This window comes from Rhagoletis pomonella, unplaced genomic scaffold (genome assembly GCF_013731165.1).
Source record: "Rhagoletis pomonella isolate Grant_MI unplaced genomic scaffold, Rhpom_1.0 Rhpom_scaffold_00002, whole genome shotgun sequence".
Lineage (NCBI taxonomy): Eukaryota > Metazoa > Arthropoda > Insecta > Diptera > Tephritidae > Rhagoletis > Rhagoletis pomonella.
In genome coordinates, this window is record NW_023458556.1 from 10,688,549 (window position 1) to 10,713,050 (window position 24,502).

The window sequence follows — 24,502 nt, forward strand, 5'->3', positions numbered from 1 at the left end:
GAGAGTGGACGTGCTGCTTGTCGGTGGCTAAATTTCTACTATATGGCTGGTGCTTTGCGTTTAATTTTGATTTTCAAGCGTGTTAAATAGTCCATAACTTGGCCTGGATATTGTAAAAGTATATAAAACAAGTTTACTTTAACGAGTTATTGCAAAAAATAGCCAAGTGAAAACTTGTTCGACTATAAAAATCCTTGTGAAGTTTAGGGATGCGTCTGAAAATTCACACATTTTTTAAGTAGTAATGTGTATCTGACGATTACATACAAGTGTACATATGTATACATATGTATAGCATGTGTGTTTGTATATAATTGCTGGCCATCGGCATTGCTGCAGAAGGCAATGTTTGGTCGCTTTCGCTGATGCTGCTGTCTTTGACGTTAGCGTAGACGCTAACGCCGGCGTTGACTTTTTCACGTTGACGTTGATGCCACAGTGCTGAATGATACACAAATTTGTGTGCAGAAGTTGATGCGGGCGCAGTGCAAATGTGGAGGTGACACAAAATAATTGGAAGTGATAAAAGCATATGCATGCACAGTAAATAAATAAAAAATAAATTAAATAAAAAAATTCAATGCAAGATTTAACAAAGTGGAGTGATACTGGATATAAACAAACACAAACGATGTGGAAATGGCAGAGCGCAAAATAATGCGAAAAGACGAAACGTGTCGCACGATAAAATTTAAATTTGTGTCATTAGTGCATTTAACATTTATCGATCGAATTTCACTGTTGGCCCGTTGCTAGTAGTGCTTGGCGTCAGATGTATGAAGTCAAAGAGGCGCGTACACCTTTGTACATATGTTTGTATGTAGATGTGTCAGGGCCCGTCCCTGTATTTATCTGACGCCGGTGCGTCCCATGTTCTATTAAATTTACAATATGTACATATGGTTCGGCATATACATATGAATGTGTGTACGTTTATTCATGTGTATTACATTGCATTCGCGTACTTTTACGCACTCTGTAGGATAATTTAGGTCTTCAAATTTTTGGAATTGCGAAATGGTCAATGATTTTCACACACACTCCATTCACGGTTAGGTAACAGTCTATAATTTTCATCGCGGAATCACGTTTCGGATTTAAGTCCACCAAAAGTCTGCTTCTTACATTTTATGGAAAACGAAATAATTGGCATCATAAACTTAACTAAAGTTATGTCAAAGAGAAAGAAATATTATTAAGTAGCTGACAATGCTGCCAATGCCACAAACGCGCTATCTATCGACACCGGAATGATAATCCTTTCAGCTTTTCCACAATTCATCAATATCAGTACCGGATTCTTCCAATATCGTCAATAATAAGGAGCTCTTCTTAACATAAATAAAGGTAAATGTGAATGTAGGTACATAACTATGTAGTACATACATACGGACTTAAATAGGAGTAACGAACGAAGGTTAACACTTCTATTTGTATTTTTTTGTTTATAATCTAATTCAAAAGAAATTTACATACCTGTCCCAAGGTTTTAAATAAAGTTTTTTTATTGAAATAGTTTTCAATAGCTGGCTTTCCTCGTTAAACATTGTTTTAAACATTTTTAAAGCTATTTTAGTCCTCTTTCATTTGATACCAAACTTGTTTAATTTGGATAAGCGGTTTGTTTATTATTAGGAAAATACCTTTATTTTGGACTTAAAAATATCTGGCCAAGTTTAACTGTTGAAAAGCGGTTATTTACGGTCCATGGATTTGACCGAAATAGGACATGGGATTAAAAAAGGATTTAGCAATTTAAATAATCTGAGTCTGCATAATACTTAAATGGCATGTAATCAATGTACATATTCTTACAATTTCGTGCGTTTTCATTGATCCTAGAAAATTATATTGACCTCAAAAGGAAATAACTCATTTTCTTACGTGTAATTCCTATGGGAAAACTAAAGGCTCGCGGCGGCAACTATTAGAATTGTCCTAGAGAGGTGAGATTCATGGAGGATCATTACTACAGCAAATGCTAAAATTTGAGTCTTATTCCAGTCGCATTGCATTCCTGGACTTAACCGAAAAAAATTAAAAAATTACGACTATTTTTTATTTGAAAAGTAAGAGTAAAAAATTAACGATTTAGCAATGATCTAAAAATAAAAATCTTAGTATTTAAAAGTTATTTAAAATTCTTAAGCAATATTTGTGATTGTTTTCATTGCGTTTAATAAAAACGTGCATATGTACATGATTTAAAAAGTGGAACGCTAACATACAAATGTATATATTTGGGATCAGAGAGTCTGTTATGTTACTACCAAGGCACATTAAACAGGTAGTATCAGTAGAGCAAAAACAACATTTGCGTGTATTTTGTTGTTGCTTCTGGTATCGAAAGTGTCAAAAACTGTTCTGAATTTTTTCTTCTAAATCAAAGCGTGCCATGTGAAATACAAAAAATTATAAAAAATAAAAAATTGAAATTGGAAAAAATAAAAATTGTTGCAACTTTCTTTCCTAGTAAATTTGTTTGCTTCTCGAAGTATTGATCAATCCTTTGCAAGGCCCAGTAATCAGCGGTTGTGCTGCTGAGTTGGGCGAACGTTCCAAAAGCTGCTATTCAATCGCTTGTTTTGTATGGAAAAAGGTTTCACATGCAAATGGATTTTAACAATTCAGAATTTTTGTGAGAAAAAATAAAAAATATTTGACATTTTCGAGACCAAATAATTTGAAAATAAATCAAATCAGCTGCTCTACTGATACTACCTGTTCAATGTACCTTGGTTACTACTTAGTCTGAAAAAACTTCGACACAAACTCTTACCTTGATGCCGAATATGTAGACCTGCTTTTTTCTTTAGTAAAACCGGTCAACTTATACAAAGTCACCAAAAAAAATCATAAGAAAAATAGTACTGCACCAATTTGTTAGTCTGAAAGATTTCTCTATCTTCTTGTCATACTTTATAATAGGGCTGTATATACAGATAGAATCTGGGCAGTCGGTTAATATCCGCTCGTTTTTCTTGTCCAGATGTGCTAAAATGTTCCGAATGTTCGTAAAATTATTCTCAGCATTTTGAATCTTCTGAGTTGCAAAATAAATAACAGGGCAATTCATCAAAACGCGTAAATGCCTCAAAACCATGTAAACCTCGTAAACTTACTATACTTTGTATGAAAAATCAAATTATCTACGAGGTTTACGCAGTTACGAGGCATTTACGAAGCGTTTTCATAAATACACTTAATACTTTTATATTCGAAAATCTGAGTTTCCGGATATCCGGTTAATATCCGTTGAATTTGTTATGCGAATATTCGGATTTTTTTTTTTAACAAATATTCGAAAACCCGGATGTTTAAAAAATCCGGATAGAACGCCCAGCGCTATTTTGTAACATTCTTAACAAAGGTGGCCGCTGTGTCCGAGTGGTTAGGGATGCGCACTCCCACTCGGTAGCACCCAGGTTCGATTTCTGGTTCGAGCAACATCCATTGTTTTGTAGTTTGATCGATAGTTTATTGTATTTCTAACTTCAAAATGGTTCTTATAAAAACCATTCGCTGTTCGAAGACGGCATAAAACTGAAGGTCCCTCCATTTGTGGGAGGCTAGTAATTTTGCACGCTTTTAAAAATTATATTTTCTGAGAGATTTAGCTCTGCAACTCAGATTTAAGAAGTCGGGGCTAACCTGTTTAAAATCTAATAACCGTTTTAGGAGATATCAAACTCAGACATCGCGGCTGGTTTACATTTTCCGTCCTTCTTTTGGACTTAGCAAATTTTTCTTTCATTGAATATAAATTAGGATAAATTAAACAAGTACCTTTATGCTTTTCAAAACAATGCATTTTTAATTTCTCTATCCTCCAGTATCAAAATATTAGCTTTCCTAAAAAGTGGACTTAGCAACTTTTCGCTCGATACAAATATACATATGAATTTTTATAGGTACTCGTATGCAAATAAAAAAAATATTAACACTATAATTTTAACCTGTGGTATATGTGTAACTAGTACATATTTCTGTTTATTGCATTCAATATTTTTCAGATGCCTGGACTCGTTGTTTTTAGGCGGCGTTGGTCAGTAGGCTCAGATGATCTCGTAGTGCCAGGAGCATTTTTGTTAATTACACATCTTATATGGTAAGATTTTTTGTTGAATAACTAAATGAATTTCGATATACTAATGTATGCTTTTTACAGTTTTGTAATTGTGTTGGCATCATTATTGGTATTCGAGTACAATCTCACGGTTTTGAACTTAAAACTACTATTCTGTCTCTACATTTCTTATGTGATAATTTTATTTTGTAAGTATCTACAAGGACATACATACATATGTAGATATGTATATAAAGGAAATCCTAAAACTTTCTGTATATTTATGTTCGATTTTTAACCTAGGTTCAGTTTGCGTTGAGGCGGGTATCTGTATTATATCTATGCGGGGTAGTATTCTGGACTCTGCCGCACGAACAACGATTAACTTTTGGATATATTTTAAGAGCAGTAAGTGGTTTTTAAGGCTTGTAAATTTTTTAGAAATTAAATAGATATCAATTTTACACATATTTACAGCCCGTGAAAGTAAAGCGCATTATCTAACAAAACTCATTTAAATACAAAATTAGAAAAATTCCATAAAGTTTAAGAAAAATTACAAGCTCTTAAATTTTTGAAATTTGAATTTATATGGTTTTTGTTAAATAATGAGCTAAACTCTTTTATAAAAAAGTATGACAATTAAAAATCAAAACAAAAGGCAACGAAAAATAATCAAAACTAGTCTAAATGTTGAGGTGTTGTCTTTTGTTTAAAGTACAAAACCGCGTATCAATATAATGAAAAACCTCGTATGTGAGGCTGCCCAAATTTTACTGGAGAGAGCAAAACCTCTATTATTTCAAAACGGTTCTCTTTTTTATCCCTAATTATCTCTTCTTTTTATACCTAGATATCGATATTTAAGTATAAATTGATAAGGGCTTGATGCCAGCAGCTTCCGGTGAGCAAAAATATTTTTTTTTTGGCACAAATGTCGGAACTACGATACGCCGTTTTGTACTTTAAACGACGATATACAAGTATTAGTGACTGTATAATACTATAGAAAATTTAGAACTTATATACAATACATAAGAACATTATAGTTAACAATTAAAAATACTGTAAATCGGTGAATATTTTCGAGGTCGTATTTAAAGCCTCAAATAACGTTGTAAGCTACAAAATTATAATTTTACAAAATAGAAAAAAAAACTGGTTCACTGACGCACATCGCGGATTTGATTTGGTTTTCTACTTTTTCGGTATAGCAGTCTTCAAGAATCTTGCCTTTACAAAAATAAAATATACAAATTAATATCTTTAAAATTAAGGAAACTAGCTTTGAATAAATTGTCGCTTACAACATTCTTTGAAGCGACCATTTATATGTTCCACTCGTTCGACCTCGAGCAATACATAAAGCCAAAGTATACACCCCGTGTCATAATTATAAGCGCACAACATTTTGACAAGGTTCAACCATAAATGCTTTTTTTTAATTGAATTTTAGTTATTTTTATAAAACCATAAAAACTTGCACTTTGTTATACTAAAACCGAATGGGCTACAAAAGCGAACTTTCAAAATCTTTCTAAGAAGTCTGATTAATTTCTCATATCGCATTTTCATCGGGTTCCGATCTAAGTTTGAAGTTTCAAGTATCTAGCTCTTCGGGAAGTTGGTTAAAAATGTATTGCGAAATTTCAGGACATACAAGTGAAGTTAAATAAAAGCTTGTAAAAAATAAATTGCTCAAATTTGTCAATATGTCGTGTGCTTATAATTATGACTCGGTGAGTAGTTGGTCTTAGTTGCAATCATTCATATCGTTACCACCAATTCAAAATGCCTTAAATGACAAATTTTCATAGCAAATGCTTGCAGAGCTGTTCATAATAAATAAATTTTGTAGTGGGGTCAATGGCAGCAAACTAGCGAAATATTTAAAAACGCATTTTCCAAGAATTAATTAATTAATGCTTTTCGAATTGATGACTACGATAAGTACGCGACTATAGATAACTACTTTATCTTTTTAAAATGATTAAAAATTTTTTTTTTATTTTTCTTTCTTTACACAGTGGTAATATTTTTTGATATTACTTGGTTAGTATTAGGTACAATATGGTTGACAAACTATTATTTTAATTCGCCCATCGATGAGGCCAAGAAGATTTTCATGGGTAATTATACCTATTCGATGTAATATTTCTACGTTTTCTCGTAACTTTTAAAATTTGTATATCCTCACAGCAATTGTTATTTGCAACTGGGCATTGGTGTTCATAACTCTTATTACCATTTGGTGTACATTCGATGCTGCCGGCCGTTCATGGGTTAAAATGAAAAAGTATCAAAGGTCAATGAGAGAGACTGAATCTCGCTTCAATTATAAGCGCAGCAACAGCATGAATCGCAATTGGCGTCAACGGTTAGTTTACATTTGAACAAATGCATATATTTGTACATTTATCGAAATTGATTTTCAATGTAAAATTATTTAATCTATTATTATTATATATTTTTTTTTTCCCAGAAAAGTGATGCGTGCGTATCAAGACAGTTGGGACCATCGATGCCGTCTATTGTTCTGTTGCATGCGTAGCACCGATCGCAATCGGAATTCCTTCACCGACATAGCCCGTCTGCTTAGCGATTTCTTTCGCGAACTAGATGTGGTGCCATCAGATGTCGTGGCAGGTTTGGTGTTATTGCGAAAATTTCAAAGAATAGAACGCGAAGCCGTTGTTCGCCAGGTAAGGCTTTTAAACCGTAAAGTTTTTAAACTAAAATATATACGAATACAAGTTTTTAATAACCTAAAAATCGTTAGTGGGGTATTAAATATCTTTTAATAACTATATGTACAAATTTGCCTTAATTTAGTTTCCTTATTTATAGGAAAAATTTCATTAATGTAAACATGTTTATGTCTTTATTCTAAATCATGCTCACAATATTTCGTAATTAGATGCAGGAAGCATTTTGAAATTAAAAGCTTTATCAATCAAGGCATCCGTTGCAGCCGCATACATATGTCTATTTGTATGAGATAACTTTGAATATGACTCATTGCTGCATATAACAAGGCAAATTCCCCCTTATTAAATATGTACGCCAAAGTTCCATGCTAATTTTTAGTGTGCCTAATATGTTTTCTAAAAATTGCCTAATTTAAAAACGGGGCCGACCTCATCTTATAGATTTTTTGATGCTGATATGAAGTGCATTAACATAATTTTTCTAGAAAGTCCAGTTTTTGGAAAAAAAAACTGTTGAAGTGTCGAAAAATGGCAAAAATGCTACCCCTTAGATAAAAAAAAAAAAAACATTAGCGAAGAACATGGTGAAGGATTCCACCAGGATCATTAATACGGTTTTTAGGGAGGCATTTATTTTTTTTTTCATCGCTCGAACTAGTACCTATTATAAGATCATAGGGGTGAATATCAAATGTTTTTTTTTTTCTATGAATAGTATCTAGATGAAGGGATAATTCAGACGAAAAAAATTAAATAGCGGCGAATCAGCTGCACTTGATAGTAGTAGGTTGAGTTTACAGGGTGTGCATAGTTCCGTGGTTAGCATGGCTGACTTTTCCCATCAATTATGCGGGTTCGATTCCTGCTGAAGTTTAGAAAAAAAGTTCTGACATGAGCATAAAAATATGTACATACCATAATAAGTCAGCGTCAAACATACCCTGACGTACATACGAACATTTACTTATTTAAAAAAATTATATATAGTTCATTCAACAGCAAAACACAAGAATTAATTTTTAGTTTCATACAGGACTCGGGGAATACATATGCAAGAAATACCAATGAATGAATTTTATTATTAAGAAACAACTAGCAGACCCGGCGAACTTCGTTCCGCCCAAAATAAATTTTTTGTATTGAAACATTTTGGTCTAACATTTTCACCAACAGTTCACGTTCATGATTTTCAGTGACGCATTTATCTTCTAATATTACGGTTTGGTGGTTGTCAGAAGGCATATTTCCATTTCCGTCTTAAATAACCTAGCAAAACTGTACATGTGTACAAAGGAACGTAATAGTTTCAGTGCGCTTGAAAGGCGCCACGCCCCATTTTCAAATAGCCCAAATTTTCCCTAAGAGTATGGGATTGATTCCATATATCTCCATACCATTTTCGAGTAATCTACCATGGGAGGTGCCACGCCCCTTTTTCCAATAGCCCCAATTTTTCTTCATGACCACGCGACTGATTTTATACATATATCTTGTGCATACCAAGTTCCAGTACTCTTCCATAAATACATCCAGAGATATGCAGTATGAAAAATTCGGTTTGTATGGGAGGTGCCACGCCCCCTACAGCTAGCGGTATGAAATATACTTTACATCCGATTCTCATACCTACCATATATACACAAAAAATTTCATAAAGATCGGTCGAGCCGTTTAGAAGGAGTTCTACCACTAACACCGTGACACGAGATTTTTATATATTAGATACGAAAAATTTGGGATGGAAAACATAAATAAATAAAATCGTGAAAACGTCAGGGTATAAGTATTCTTGACGCTGACTGTATTTTGTTTATAGTTATGATGACACATACATATGTTTAGGCTTATTCTTTTGCATACAAATCCGACCTCTATTAATTAGAATAGGGATATTCTCGAAATCTTGCACAGCCGTTGCACGTAGCATGGATTGTACGGATTGCATAACTTGCAAACACACAACAAAAAAAAAAAAATACATGGGAAACAACATTTCCTATCGCTGCAAAATATGCAACGTCGAAACCCATATATGTATATATTTTGCAAAAAAATATAGTAGCAAGACAAATGCGACGATGTGCTAGTTATTTTGTTCTTGGAATTGCTGCTTATTTCCCTCATTTCGCTCACTTCATTTTTTTCTATAGGGGTATTCTCTGAGTCTTGCAAAGCCCTTGCACGGTGCACAGATTGCACGGATTGCACGGAAAAAACCGGTTTTCGTATGGGACAGCTATGCAAACCGTGCAATCCGTGCACCTTGCAAGGGCTTTGCAAGACTCAGAGAATACCCCTATTATCTTATTATTATTATTGATACAGAATTTCGCTACTTGTTGCCTATGCTTGCTACCATTTAGCAGTGGGCGGCTGTCGTACTCTTGCAATTTTGGAATAGTATTTTTGCATTTCATACAATCCGTGCTACGTGCAAGACTTCGAGAATACCCCTAATATATTTAAAAAATACGAAGGAAAAGTTTTATTTTTTTGGTAAACTGGTAGGCTGGTCTGATCTATTATTTTGGTGAAGCAAATATTGTAGTTTAATGCACAGGATTAGTTCCATTTTTACTAGTCACAATTATACTTCGTAAGGAAAATCTACAATCATTCTCTGTTGGTGAGTTACTTTTTTTCTTAATTCTTTATTCAAAAATGTTAGCTCTAAATAGTTGGGTTTTTATGAGTAAAAGAGCTTAAAAATGTGTCCGCAAAGTTTTTCTTTGGTTTCAAGGGTTAAGGAATTGAATAGGTCTTCTAAAAACTACGTTTGCACATACATATATATTTTACGACTATTTTTTTTCTTCTTTTCAGCGAAAGAACGGCACATACGAGTTCCTGAGCGGCGTGCCAATCACTGAACGCACTCAGTTCCTAGCTTTAAACGATGCTAAAAACTACGATTTCTTCCAAACAATCATACACTACATGTATTTCGCTCAGGGTGCCTACGGCTGGCCAATGTACTTCATAATAAATCGCTCTAAACTGTATAATTTGCTGCCTGAGTTAAAGTGAGTAAATAATTAGCATTTATTTATGCCTTTACATACATACATACATACTCTATATATGTACGTGCATAACCTACATATCAATGTACATTTGTTTCTTGTATATTCGCAATTAAGATGCTTTACTTGTTGTTGCCGTCCCCAAACTGATACACCACCCACTGTTATACAAGACAACTGTTGTTTTTGTAATTATGCCGCCCTAAAGAAAACATTGCAAGTTGGTGATATAGAAATCATCTATGCCACCTATCATGTTGATGTTGGTGAAACGCCGTTCTTTGTAGCTGTAGATTACACACAAAAGAAAATTGTTGTTAGCATACGAGGAACACTTAGTATGAAGGATATACTCACAGATCTAAATGCAGACGGAGAAGTATTGCCGCTCTCACCACCGCGAGACGATTGGCTGGGCCACAAAGGGATGGTGCAGGCGGCTATTTATATTAAGAATAAATTAGAGGAAGAAGGACTGATCGAGCGAGCGCTAAGTCATAATCGTGATAGGGGAACACATAAATTTGGCCTAGTTTTGGTGGGTCATTCACTTGGCGCTGGGACTGCGGCTATTTTAGCCATACTCATGAAAGCAGACTATCCTTCGCTGCAGTGCTTTAGTTATTCCCCACCAGGTGGGCTACTTAGGTAACTACTGATCGATACGAAATTTATACATATGTATGTGCCATTAGTAAATCTTAATCATCAATTTTAAAGTATGCCTGCGGTTGAATACACGAAATCTTTTATCACATCCGTTGTGTTGGGGAAGGATGTAGTACCTCGCATCGGATTACACCAAATGGAAGCTTTGCGTGCTGACCTAATTAATGCAATTCAACGAAGTGTAGATCCGAAAGTGAGTAAATAAATTTTGAATTTTACTCTTACCAGTTGAATCAAGTGATATTAAATATTATTATATTTGAATTTATATTTCCAGTGGAAAACAATATCCTGCTCGGTTATTTGCTGTGGTTGTGGAGCTGAACCCACATCTGTTGTTGAGATGTCTGGCAAAGATATCCATATTAACCAATACCAAGAGGTAAGAAAAATACACTTTAGAATGTTGCCAATCACCACTGTATATGCATTTATTTGTTCTTTTGTTTTCATGGCGTACCAGCAAAGAGACTCTGCTCGCTCAACAAGTGCGCATCCCACAGACAGCTCTATTGCCTTGACATTACACCAGGTAACCGCGAATGAATTATTATTTTCAAGTACATACTTATGTACATCTATATGCACATACATATATAAGAAAATTCTTATAATTATTTTCTACCGTTTTTTAGCCTCTGTACCCGCCTGGCCGAATAATTCACATAGTTCGACACCATCCAAAACCTGAAGAGTAAGTTTGTGTTTTATGGGTGCAAATTGATTATTTCTACTATAGCTGCTTTCGATATGCTACTCCCTCCATTGATTCGCTTCGTCGCTTGATCCGAAAAAAAAAAAGTTTTCCAAAAATGTTTAATAGTTTTCTATATGAACTTACTAATCATCACATTTACACTTTTACTCTGGAGCAAAAACAAACGCCACGACATAAATGTATGCAAAAGCGTATAAAGCTGTTTGGAGAATATTTAGAAAACCTTGAACTAACTAACGATGTTAAAAATTTGGCGTAATTGTGAAACGCAAAATATTTGTAGCAGCCCTCATTCAAAGTAACGAAAATAATACGCTCGATTGCATTTAACGTATGCGAGGTGTTGCGCGCCAAATGTCGTTACGTATGTATGCACATATGTATGCACATATGTAGTGTGTACAAATGCAATTGCTCAGCTCGTAAGTAAGTTGCTTAAATCAGTGCTTTCGAATATAAGTTGGCATATTGCACGATTTCGCTAACTAATTGTTGACACAAATATGGGTATAGTTACGGTTTTGGTCAAACTTCGACGAAATAATTTAGTTCAAAAAATGCGATCTAAGCGAATTGCTGTTTCATTCGCAAGTCGATAGTTGGTTGGCAAATCGAAAGCAGCTTATTTAAAGTGTATTTTTTTTTATAGTATAAGCTTTTTTATAAATAACATAATTGTGCTAAAACCATGAGTGATGTATTAAATATCTTAATTATCCTAAAACAAGAACTCGTTTACAGGTTTAATTTTTAACGTTAAGACCAAGCAAAAGCCAATCTTTTAATATAGTTAGTTTAAAATTTTGTATTTTTGCCCTTTTTATGTTAATAATCAACATCCCTCGCTCCCTTCGAATTTAAAAAATTTGCTCAATTTTAAAACTTTTACATAACTATTTGGGCTGGGCGCATTTAAAGGGCCCTTAAATACGCATCTTTATGAAAAAAATTATTTTGTAAAACTTAAGGAATGTGTGTGACATTTTTTTGTGATAATTCTCAAAGTCAAAAAAGCTGCAGCTTACTTTAGGAACGACTTTACTTCGACTATGAATATGCTCCACTGTTTCGAAAATACCCACGCTTTATTCTATAAAAACTGCATTACTCGTAAAAAGTTGACAGATATTTTCCTACCCCTGATGCGGACCTCTTAAATTTGTATTAATTTCTATCAAGGCTACAAGAAAAATTATTTCCAACTATATATATATGTAGATATTTTGATAAAAAAACAGGAGTTTTCGAGGCGCTTTTAAGGCGCTCCAGCTTACGAATAAAACCGGATTAAGACAATGTGCTTGTTCACGCTTGCCTGGTTATCAGGTTATCTGCTTAAAAATAAATTTTCTGTAGTGTATTTTATTGTTGTTCAGCAAAAAGTACACTACAGAAAAATTACATTTAACCAGATAATCAGGCAAGCGTGAACAACCACAATATATTTTTGTGAGAGTTATAGAATCGAGAACATTTTATGATTCGCTTGGAAAACAGCAACAGCTTATGTACTAATGTATCTCGTATATATGGATACACATGTGAAAATATCTTAGGGTCCAGGTTACTTCGAAAAATTGAAATTCCTTCAGATTGAAAGTTTGAAAATTTTTATATTTTGAAAATGTTGCCCAAATAAGAGCAAGTACCTTCAATAAGTGAATTTCGGAGCAATCTAAACCATTATAGTGACTCGAACACTACATAGAACTTCAAATTAGGTACCATCATGGATACGTTTAGTTTTGAAGGAAAGTTTTATGGATTTTCTATTAAAATTCAAAAATAATAATATAAAAAATTTAAAAGATAGCACATAGTACATAGTAAATACGAGTATATGAATTACACAGAATGCCATTTATTTGACGAACATAACAAGTAAGAAATGGCGTAATATAACAGTTCTAGCGCTCGAATCGTGTACCTTTAGATATGCATATTATATGTGTTTTTTTTAAATCAGTAAATATTGTAATTGTATTGCATATGTATAAAAAAAGAATTTCAATACAGTTCATTTATCGTATGCATTTCAGGCAAAAGTTCGACAGCGGTTGGAGGTAGGCCTTTGATTAACAAAAGTTAACCTACAATTAACGAATGCATGAATGGAATTTTCCGCATGGTCTCTATTTTGTGTGAAATATCACAAATATACATATATCTAAAATAAACTTTGTGTACCTATAAATACGAGTATTATACACCCCTTGTCAAAATTATAAGCGCACACAACACATTGACAATTATTTCTTTTTTGTTACTTACTTTTAGTTTTTTATACAAAAATATAGTTTATGCTTCAATAAAAACTGTATAAATACTAGCTTTTGACTAAAAAAAAAAAATAATGAACGTTCGTCAAAATTTCAAGCTTTTGAATTAGAATTCTTAGAGGGTTTTTGAGTGTTGAAAATTGACAATATTCAACGGTAGGGTAAAAATTACTAGCTACCTCAAATTTGCTCTTTCTTATACTAAAATTATATGGGCCCCAAAACTGGATACTCAAAGTGTGTCTAAAAGTTTGAAATTTTTACGAAAGTGTATTTATTTATTTTTCTTAATATTGGACAAAGTTGAAAGCTTGAAGTAATAAGGTTTTGGTTAAAGAATAAACTATTTTTTATAAAAAAATAACACAAATAAATTTGAAAAAATTAATTGTAAAAAGTTGCCAATATGTGGCGCGCTTATAATTTTAACAAGTGGTGTAGTTATAATTTACAAATTAAATACTTTTATTACGTTAGCTTTCCCTTTTCTGTTTAATACTTGTTGCTGATAGATAACAACGGCCGACAAAACTGTAACAATCAATGCGACAGGATTGATTGGTGCGCAGAATGAGAATCTGATTTTTAAAAATACTTAAGTGTGAGATGGAATTGAATCCTTTTAATAGGACATACCCATAACTTAAATAATGTGCTTTTAGATCAAAGAACAGAAAAAATTTAATTATATTGCTTTCTTAAGTACTATTTTATTTCCTTACAAAAAGTTCTAGTCTGTCTAGTTCTACCTTTACATCAGATTCTGATTCTACGGAAAAAATCCAATATAATTGATGTGCCACGCAATTTTGTTGGCTAGTGTAACTATGTAATATCAATTGTAGATTTGCATGATTTTCAAGCATGAATTACGTACGTAGATATGTATTTAAATAGAACCCAAGTAGGAAAGTGTAGGAAAGCCGGATATTGAAAGTAGCACATATCAAAATTTCTTCCAGATATTTAAAACTTTTCAATGCCTATTTAATACTTAATAGTGCTTATATGTATGTACATGTACATATCGACACCTGAGTGGAAGATCGCCCTATTTTGGCAGCCAGTTCGAAAACGCCCTATCTCAGAAAACTGTTCAAGAACGCCCTATTTCAGAATCTGGTCGAAGAACGGCCTATCTCAGCACATTTTCAGTACATTTTTATTTGAACTAGGGCATTTTTGAACCGAATTCGGAAATAGCGCCATCTGCAGGCAAATTCTGAGATAAGGTGTCTTTCAATAAAATTCTGAAAAAGGGCGTTCCTCAATCAAATTCGAAAGTAGGGCGTTCTTGGCAAAGTTTTCTGAGATAGGGCGTTTTCGAACTGGCTACCGAGATAGATCGATTTTCCACTCAGGTGTCGATATAACATTTGTATGTATGTAGTACAAACATATATTCATTAGCCCATACCACCTTACAAAAAAAGATTTCGCCGTATACCCCTGAGTTCAAAGTATTTATTTTTGCAAGAGAAATATCGCAACACTTTTTTATTTATTTTTTTTCGCCGAGCATGCCTAACGAAATGTAAATCTAACGAAAAATTTAAAAAGCCAACCCGTACGTTCGGCCAAACAAAAAAATAAATCGAATTTATTTCAATAGTGTTATTGAGCTTTGTAGCGCGTTTGTTTTTTAGGAAGAATGGAAATGGTACGAAGTTCAATAAAACCATTGAAATAAATATTAATAAGCCACAATAAAATTTACAAAAAAAAAAAAACGAAATTTTCCGACAAAAACACTTCACACTCAGGGGTGTACGGCGAACTTTTTTTTCCGGCAAGGTCTAATAAACATACATACATACATTCCTTTTGCAAGCCTGCTTCAACTCTCGATACTTGTACATACATTTATATTTATATATACATATTTACTTGTCTTCTACAATTGCAGAAGTGTTCTTAAGAGCCACGAGCCGGTTTATCAGGCCATCTGGGCTGATACCTGCGATTTCGATGAGGTTCTCATATCGCCAGTAATGCTGCAGGATCACATGCCGGACAAGGTGCTGGCGGCACTCAAAAAGGTAATTGCCGGCATCATTAACGATAGCAACTCCTCTTTGAATAGTACTGATTCGTAGATATAAAAAGATTATATTGTATTATTTATTGTAGCCACACAGTATATTATTATTTAAGTCAAATGAAATGCTTGCCTATGCTTAAAAGCCAGGATTCCTTTTGCCCTGTTATTATTGATTGTTTTATTTTGATGTTTGTATGTATGTATGTATGTATGTATAGTTAACTCATGCAAAACGCATTCTATCAAGTGATCAGTATCGCATTCGAATATGTATGTTAAGTTTCTAATATATGTTCTTCAAAAAGAAAATCTTTCGATATTAAATATAAACTTAATTTCACGTTGTTCATTGCATTATTCAATTGTATGTAATTTATGTTTTATATTTTAGTTTCCTTTTTATTAGGTTATATAAAATGTTTCATTGTTTAGCAAGAAAATACATACATATATTTAACAATAAAGTTGTACACATATTAATTAACCGACTTCAAAAAAAAGGAGGAAGCTTAACAATTAATTGGAATATATATGTATATTTTTTTATGTATCCTGCCGGATGACTTTGGCTTGGATCTTTTAGATAATTCTTTTGTTTTTATCGGAAAGGTGATCCCATATTATTTTGGTTTTGTCCGATCATAGGATCATGAAGAAATTAACGGTACTTCTAAATTTGTATACAAGCATTGAAGTCGGTTGTATTTTTTGCTTAAAAATTACTTGTTTGTTTTATGTTTTCCTCGTTTAAGAGATGCATTGAAATGACGTCGTGGCGCATGTAACTAGCAACCCCCAAAATGCTTTACATGATTATGTCTAAATTAAAGAACAAAATGCTTAGGGCTGCTGAGCTTATTAACATCTACCATACTTACATTTATTAGATATCCTACATACCAACTGTATGTACATATACTTACATACATATATGTATACATATGTATGTATATACTCATGTGCGGCTCAGTGAATTATGGCCGCGTGCATTTAGACCGCAATCAAAAAATGTGAAATTAGGCCGCGCGGTTTTAATTCATTTTGAAAAGTGAAATTAGGCGGCAATCAAAAAATGAATTGGAAAATCTATATACATATATAATACCCCAGAAGAGATGATTTATGTATGATTTTTATAAATTAAAGAAGCTACTTCAGAATAACTCCTCCAAAAGGCCTTCTGAAGTAAATCCTATAAAAACTCTTCTGGGTAGCGAAAGAAGAAGTCCTTCAATTTGTGTCACTCCATATAAAAAAGAAAGGAGAAAGGAATGTCGAGTGGAAGGCCTCTTGACTCTCAGGAAGGCCTTTTGAAAGGGCTTTTGCTCCTGAAATTATCTACTGGGACGCGAAGGGATTTTTTGTCCAGGTCATCAGGTCTGTACTGTACTGCACTGTTCGTCCGATTTTGAAAAGTGACGTGTCAAAATAAAGGGCCTGGGCTGTAGATGTGCAATAGGAGTTTAATTCTTCGAACAGAGTTGCCACCTTTTAAGAAATTATGCTGAAATTATTAGTTAAATCAATTGTTACAATATGGGTATCAACCGAAATGGTGTTGAAAAGGTTTTATATCTTAATTACGTGTAGGGGGGTTACCACATGTTTAAAATTTAATGTAATTTTCATTAAAATAATTAGGAATCACCATATGGGTGTAAGACAAAAGATGTTAAAGAAGGTATTTTGAGGAGGTTTGCCACTTATTTGAGAAGTCGAATTAAATTAATTTAAACCCAAGTTATATGAAATATTATAAATGGGTGTGGGGTGAAAGAGTTTTAAGAAGTCTTTAGTTTGACCATTTAGAATATTTTTAATGTGTTTGAGAGTTGCCCTGGTGGCAAACTCAAATTATTTAATAAGTTAAATGAATTATTAAAAGATGGTTTTCAAACGAAATGGGCTTAAAACCCTTTGAATCTGAACATTTACTATACGTGTATAAAACATTAAATTCAGCTTAACTGCTCAGTTACTTGAAGTATTTAAATTTGAAGAGGGTCACCGCCTGTTTTGAAAGTGGAATTTAGTTTAAATATACACAGGTTATATAAAATTTTATATGGGTATTTAACGAAAGAGTGCCCATAAATCTTAAGTTTGAACATTTAGAATTTTTTAGGGAGTCATAAGAGGGTTGCCATCTGTTGAAAAAATTAAATTAAAATTATTTAATAAGTTAAATGGATTGCCAAAAGATGGGTATCAATTGAAATGGGTTTGAAAATAATTTTTTTCTGAACTCTGTTTAGAAGAGTTGCCACGTGTTAAAAAATCTAATTCAACTTAATTCGTCAGTTAATTGAAATATGTATCACAATACTAGACGATAAAGTTAAAAATATTTTAGCTTGAAAATTCTTTTAAAGGGGTTGCCGACCGTTTGAAAGGTCGAATATCGTAATATTAGTGTCAAACGAAAGAGTTTTAAGAAAACTTTAGGCTGATAATTTTTTTAATTAGGGTTGCTAACTATTGCTATTGCTAAGAAACCAAATTAAAGAACCGGGATTATACATAGATGTGCAATAAGGTTTTATTTTTTTGACGTTAGAACTCTTTTAGCGGTACATAGCGATTTGAAATCTGATGAAATAAAAACCGGCACGAAGCGTGACCTCTCATCACGCAGAAATGACTTTATATAAATCATTAGGAATATTTTTTTACTTTTTTGAATAGAGTTTTCACCTGTTTAAAAAGTTAAAATTAAATTTTAGGTGTTTTAACGCCATGCGGGTTCACTGGTGTTCGGTTATTTGAACAATGATATTGTGGTGGGGACGGAGGGAGGGGGAGGGGGAGGGAGTTTGGCACCTAAAGAATGAGCACAGTTGAAGCTTTAAGAAAAGTTGCCCTTTCCTTCTACAGACCCCTGGGAGACCCATTTGAAAATGGGTTAAAACTAATACTTTGACAGATAAAATGTAGACGCCAGCTAAGCTGACCACAGTATTTTTGTACAGAACACCTTTCAGGTTTTGGCGGTTTTCGGACGCGTTTGGAAAAAATAACCCTCATCAGTCCAACTCCGGCTACGCCATCCACAGTAATTTTGCGCAGGCAGAATTCATTTTGAAAAGTGATCAAGTAATTCAAGCGGTCCTAATTCCATCCACCCACATGTACATATGTAAATATGTATGTAGGTATGTGCGCTTAAATGCAATATCTTCTGAATTGTGTTACGAGTTACGAGTTTATAAGTGATTTCAAATGTATGTATGTATGTATGTAATTACATATCTTATTAATGCCAAATATCTTTTTCATCAACGCAAAAGGCCTCAATGGACAGAAGAAGCATAAACGTATGAAATAAATAAATAAAATGTACATACATACATACATATGTACATATGTTTGTCTTTAAGATATTTCTATAAAAAAAATTGCAATTAGAATCTTTTGCATATTTATATTGTGTATTTGTATGGACCTGCATATGTGAGTGTATGTATTATTTGTACCTACATATCTAAGCAATCCTTCAGCACACCTAAATTAACTGCACACCATTACTCTGCAGGTCGTGCAAAATGAAAATCGCTCCGCAAAGGCATGAAAATCAGATCGTACTTGTAGTGTCGATTCGCTGCAATACAAGGTATTATTATTTACAACAATTATATAATCTGATTTTTTAACTTGCATAGTTCAGCTGTATTCCTATTTCCTACATACATACACTATATGTATCTTTGTACAATTTTATCTCATATACATACATATATGTATACAATCTCTATAGTGTATATATACACGTAGGAATGTCTGCTTGTCTATCGTTTTACGCAATCTTGCGCCCCTAAACAAAAAGAAAGCTTTCCGATCTTTCGCTTCAATCCTTATAAAAATCATATCTACAAATAAAATTATGTGTGTATGTATGTATATCTTTTGAAATTTTTTCACAACTTTCAATTCTGCTTAATTTTTAATTGCTCTCTTTAGTGATGACACAAACTCTAATTTATGTATGTATGTATCTAGTAGCAAAATGTAATAAAAAATGAAATTGCATCAAAGAGTTAGCAGTGAAGCCCTCAACTTTGCTATCATATCATAACGCACCCCTAGAACCACGACTTAATTAGTTGGGTCCATTAATGACTCAAATGTTCATGGGTGTGAGCCGATCACTTATATGCATTACGGGCCCACATACCCATGAATATGAGGTGATCAGTTGTACATACAAATAAACACATTTTTGGCAATTATTATATTTTTTTTCCATTCGGCTTAACTATAGTATATTCTTACACACACATTCAAACAGGTATCTTTTTCATAAACAACGTATGTAGCAAGGCACATTAAACAGGTAGTATCAGTAGAGCAAAAACAACATTTGCGTGTATTTTGTTGTTGCTTCTGGTATCGAAAGTGTCAAAAACTGTTCTGAATTTTTTCTTCTAAATCAAAGCGTGCCATGTGAAATACAAAAAATTATAAAAAATAAAAAATTGAAATTGGAAAAAATTAAAATTGATGCAAGTAAATTTGTTTGCTTCTCGAAGCATTGATCCATCCTTTGCAAGGCCCAGTAATCAGCGGTCGTGCTGCCGAGTTGGGCGAACGTTCCTAAAGCTGCTATTCAATCGTTTGTTTTGTATGGAAAAAGGTTTCACAAGCAAATTGATTTTAACAACTTATAATTTTCGTGAGAAAAAATTAAAAATATTTGACATTTTCGAGACCAAATAATTTGAAAATAAATCAAATCAGCTGCTCTACTGATACTACCTGTTCAATGTACCTTGGTATGTAGTGATTTTCCTGCTATTTGCATTTCACTAACGACCGTTATTGACCGATACCGAAATTATATCACACTGCTGTTCTGTTACTAGCCCAGATGATTTGATTTGCCTTGCTTGGTACACAAATGTCAAGATTTCATATTTTTCCATAATAGGTACGTTCGTTTAAAACCTCCAGTAAAAAATACCGAAATGTCATCTGTTCTCTCCCAAGAGAAAAATATCCAGAATAGTAAGCCAACAGAAAATTTGCAGAAACTTGCAATTCAGACGAATAGCTGATGGAATTTTTGTTTAAAGTGTTATCTTGACACAGTTTATTGAATAAACGGGTAACTACTTACTCCTTACAAGTTGAGTTATTCTTATTTTAACACTTTTAAACACAACAGAAAACAACGATGTGCGAAATTTTCTATACAAAAATGCTCTATAGATATAACGATGCTATTTGGACCATGAAAACCTTGGAAATATTTTGAAAAGTCCCGTTATAAAAAAAAAAATTATTAAATTATAAATTTTTTAATTTTTCGTTGTATCGAGGTTTTCATATTATATAAATTTAACGAAACGATATAACAAAGTCGAACCAATTCAGCTTCGTTATATCGAGGTTTTACTGTACATCCATTTGTTTTTTTTTTGTTTTTTTGCTTTTTACTATTGCTACCACCTTATATGAATTCGCGTGAACTGACTGAATTATATTTACGAAAACACGAAGTCTTTCGTGACGAGAAAACATCAATTTTCAGGAAACCAATACGAACAAATAAAAAATATTTCGCTTTAAAGTCACGACATATCGTGTTTTATTTTGTTAGTTTTAATGAGCTATGTAAAATAAAACCGTTTGTTTTTTCTTAATTTCAAAATAGGCAACCGGTGTTTTTTCAATTGCAATTTTTCGAATAACTCGAAAACTGGTTTTGGAAAAAAGACGCATAATCGAATGCCCCAGTGCTTAGTGCAAGTAAAACAAACGTTTTTTCTTTACTGCTTTGCCCTACGTTTCGCTAAGACTCGTTATAATCCTCAGGGGCCAATCTATTTTTATTTTTTAACCAACTTCACAAAAAGAAGAAGGTTATCAATTCATCGGAATATTTTTTTTTTTTTAATTTTTTTATGTATGTTACCGCATAACTTTGGAACTCGTTAACTGATTTCTATAATTCTTTTTAAAGAAAAGGTGTAACCTCACAGGTGGTGGTTTAAATCCGATCACTGGATCATGAAGAAATTAACGATAAACTTAAATTTTTATATGAGAATTTAAGTCGGTTTTGTTTTTTTTTGCTTACAAATTACTTGTTTTTAACACAAAATCTATTACCAACTCACTACCGTATTTTCAGTAGAAAGTTTGCCCTATAGGAAGTAATGAGCACATTTTTTTTGTGAATAAGAACAAAAAATATATCACTTTTATAAAGAAAACTCCTTGTTTCCTGCCACGAATACATTACTAAATCGCTTACTACTCTGGTAGTGATTATTATTTTTTTTTTTGCTAGTGTGTATGTATTGCATGTATGCAGTTATATAGATCGAGTCAAACGATCGGGTTGTTTGCACGCCCCACTCTTTATTTTCTAATTGCTTTAATGGCTATGATTTCGGTGCAATTTTTTCGTTTGCTTCTTCATTTGTCGTTTTGGTTAATTTTTGGACCAGATCCGAACAAATTAAAAACGCTTCACACATACATATCTTCGTTTTCTGTCGTAGGTTGTAACCACCAGTGGACCACGCAAACCGCAACGTCAAACTTCAAATGCATTCTCGACCATATCTAACGACTACAATCCTTATGATTTTGAAGTCGAGCGAATATCTTCTCTCGGTTCTGTAGATCCAATAAACGTTTTAAAACTTGAAAGCAACCAATATAAGCAACTATCGCACAGCTCATTTCCTAACATAAGCAGCTCCATAAACTTAACACCAACAACACAGCACAAAATTTGCCATGAAACTTCTTTTGCAAATTTACAAGCCCCCCTGGATATACAAACGATAGCTGCGCAATATGTTGCTGGACCAAATTCTAGTAAGACATCATCGATTGCAGGCAGCATTTTCGGTCGGAGTCAGCTGAGTTCAGCTCAGTATGACATATCAGTGGATGAGAGTATAACAACCGTAACGCGTCGAAGTCCTTCAGTACCGAGCGAAACTGCCACAGTGATCATAAATTATCCAGATCAATTACCTATCCACCGCCTGAAGGCTGTTGCTTTCGACATTGATAGCAATTTTGGTATGCCAATAAAATTGGCGTCGCCGCAAGCTGCGTCTAAAGTTAACCTATATCGTCAATATTCGGCGCGTGCCGATAAGCGGAAGCGTAATCTGCCCATAACAGCATTGCGTAGGGCTTCGGATGCGTCGCGACCAATCGATTTGCTGCATGATGACTGGCTCGGTTTAGCGCCATTAGCTAGTCCCGAAACGTTATCGGAGATCTCAAGCATCTCGTCGCGCACAAGTGCACCTATTAGTTTGGCTAACAGCATAGAACGGTATTTGCATAACTTGAACTTAAGCGGCGGCGATAATGCAAACGCACGACCGATGCTCGAAGACATTTTTGAATCACAAATGCATACTCCTAAAATAATGCGGCGAGCGCCCAAGTTTAGTGAAAACCTGTCAACATGCGCAGAGGACAGTCGCAATCTGGATCAATACAAGCGAATGGGCCGAGTGTTTGTCACATTGCCGCCCATCTTTGGCGACAGCTATAGTAATAATAATAACAACAATCAGCAATCAAGCTTCGATTCAAGTGACGATAGTTACGAATCGGCACAGAGTCTTAGTCGAGTTCAGTTGAAACTTAAAGCCGCTCCTGTACAGGAATCTATTGGTGCCAATGCCCTCCAATCTAAGCAGAGTTCAAAGTCAGCCGATCCATTAGATGGGGATACTACTGAACAAAGGCAAGCTCAGCATCCTGCTAAGAAACTAACTTTTAGTGATAGTGAAATTCTAAATGAAGATTGCCAGGGGCAATGCCCTAATTGTCCATGCCGATTGGATGTGAGATGTGAAGTTAAAGTTGATTGCTGCCAGCGCGTGGAGCACAGCCAATGCTTAATGGTGGGTTTGAACAAAGAAAGGAATAGTGGATCAGGTGAAACTACTTTTTATAGCGCAAACTCGTCCATCGAACAGTTCTCGACGCCTGGTAGGTTCATTTGCTGTAACAAAACCGCCTCTAATGGCAACTCTGAGTGCCAAAGTGTCACCGAGGAGACATTAGTCATACGACCGGGTGTACTCGAATCTCATTTTCCGGTGTATGAACCTGATTGCCATCCAGCGCACCATAATAGTACACAAACTGCAGGTGTCGCGAAAAAAAATCAATCCCCTGAGTCTACTCCTCAATCGCATGCCGACTCAACACAACAAATGAGGCGCGATGTAATTGGTGGCCGCATACGCAAACGATTGTCATCCGAAGAGTTTATATTCACCCGCACTGAGGATTTGCCACTAATTGCCCAGCTGGGAGAGAAATCAAACAAACGTAAGGGGTGCGTTTATCCGGCGCTGAATAATTATAATATTCGGATAGCACGACCAGTGCCAGTGCACACAAATGCAACAACAACAACGACTACAATACCAACTACTGCTGCTACTCCAGCCTCCACCTCATCGCATTTACAAATACAAAATAATGCAAATCAACTAGATTCACTACCTACTTCGAGTCCCCCTAGCAAATGTTCTAGTCTAATATTTCCTATAGCGAATAGTGAAGAAAGTAGTGTCTGAAATTCGTGGCAAGTACCTAATTAAATATACTTATACATACAAAAAATAAGTTTACATACATAAATATGTAGTAGTTAGTGCACGTAAACACGTTAATAAGACAGACAGATACATACATAAATGCATCTTGTACAAAATCCCTAAGAAATGTATTTTATGTTACCGTCGCACCTGAGGAGCTATCCAATCTCGGCTAGTTAGTGAATCATCAACATTTATGCATTGAAACGAAGTGCAATATAAACCATCTATACAACTGTGATCATAAAGAGATAAACTGTTTTTATTAAAATAAATGGGATATGTTGTATTTGCTGTAAAAAACGTGTGATTGGTAAATAAAGTATCCTCAAGTAGTCGGCTAAAGACCTTTTTGATATTGAAATAATACCGACTTGTGTTTTAATTTTTCTTTTATGTATGTATGTATGTATACA

General features: G+C 34.0%; 2 protein-coding genes across 7 annotated transcripts in view; both read left to right on the top strand.

The window, feature by feature from the left end:
• Positions 1–24,455, top strand: LOC118733064. Of its 6 annotated transcripts, none has more exons than XM_036462250.1 (17): positions 1–118; positions 983–1,347; positions 4,014–4,108; positions 4,169–4,275; positions 4,370–4,474; positions 6,094–6,195; positions 6,266–6,443; positions 6,549–6,768; positions 9,598–9,797; positions 9,915–10,445; positions 10,518–10,659; positions 10,744–10,848; positions 10,930–10,998; positions 11,102–11,160; positions 13,224–13,247; positions 15,370–15,502; positions 22,008–24,455. In XM_036462250.1, exons 3-17 carry the CDS (start codon positions 4,014–4,016, stop codon positions 24,063–24,065), a joined length of 4,128 nt encoding a protein of 1,375 aa, XP_036318143.1. In that variant the 5' UTR covers positions 1–118; positions 983–1,347; the 3' UTR covers positions 24,066–24,455. The 6 variants fall into 6 exon arrangements, with proteins under 6 accessions (XP_036318143.1, XP_036318142.1, XP_036318147.1 ...); XM_036462249.1 differs by having other exon boundaries at positions 1,057–1,347; XM_036462251.1 differs by lacking the exon at positions 1–118 and adding an exon at positions 588–816.
• Positions 1–24,502, top strand: part of LOC118733067 (blood vessel epicardial substance-like) — a gene marked incomplete at its 3' end in the record, with an annotated part of 121,302 nt that overhangs the window by 85,254 nt on the left and 11,546 nt on the right. The gene's annotated exons all lie outside the window — the stretch shown is intronic.

Bases quoted from the DNA above. Each gene is read 5' to 3' on its own strand.
- LOC118733064 (XM_036462250.1), top strand. From the start codon at position 4,014: ATGCCTGGACTCGTTGTTTTTAGGCGGCGTTGGTCAGTAGGCTCAGAT. The intron at 10,446-10,517 runs GTAACTACTGAT...TCAATTTTAAAG, and splicing joins CCACCAGGTGGGCTACTTAG to TATGCCTGCGGTTGAATACA. The intron at 11,161-13,223 runs GTAAGTTTGTGT...TATGCATTTCAG, and splicing joins CACCATCCAAAACCTGAAGA to GCAAAAGTTCGACAGCGGTT.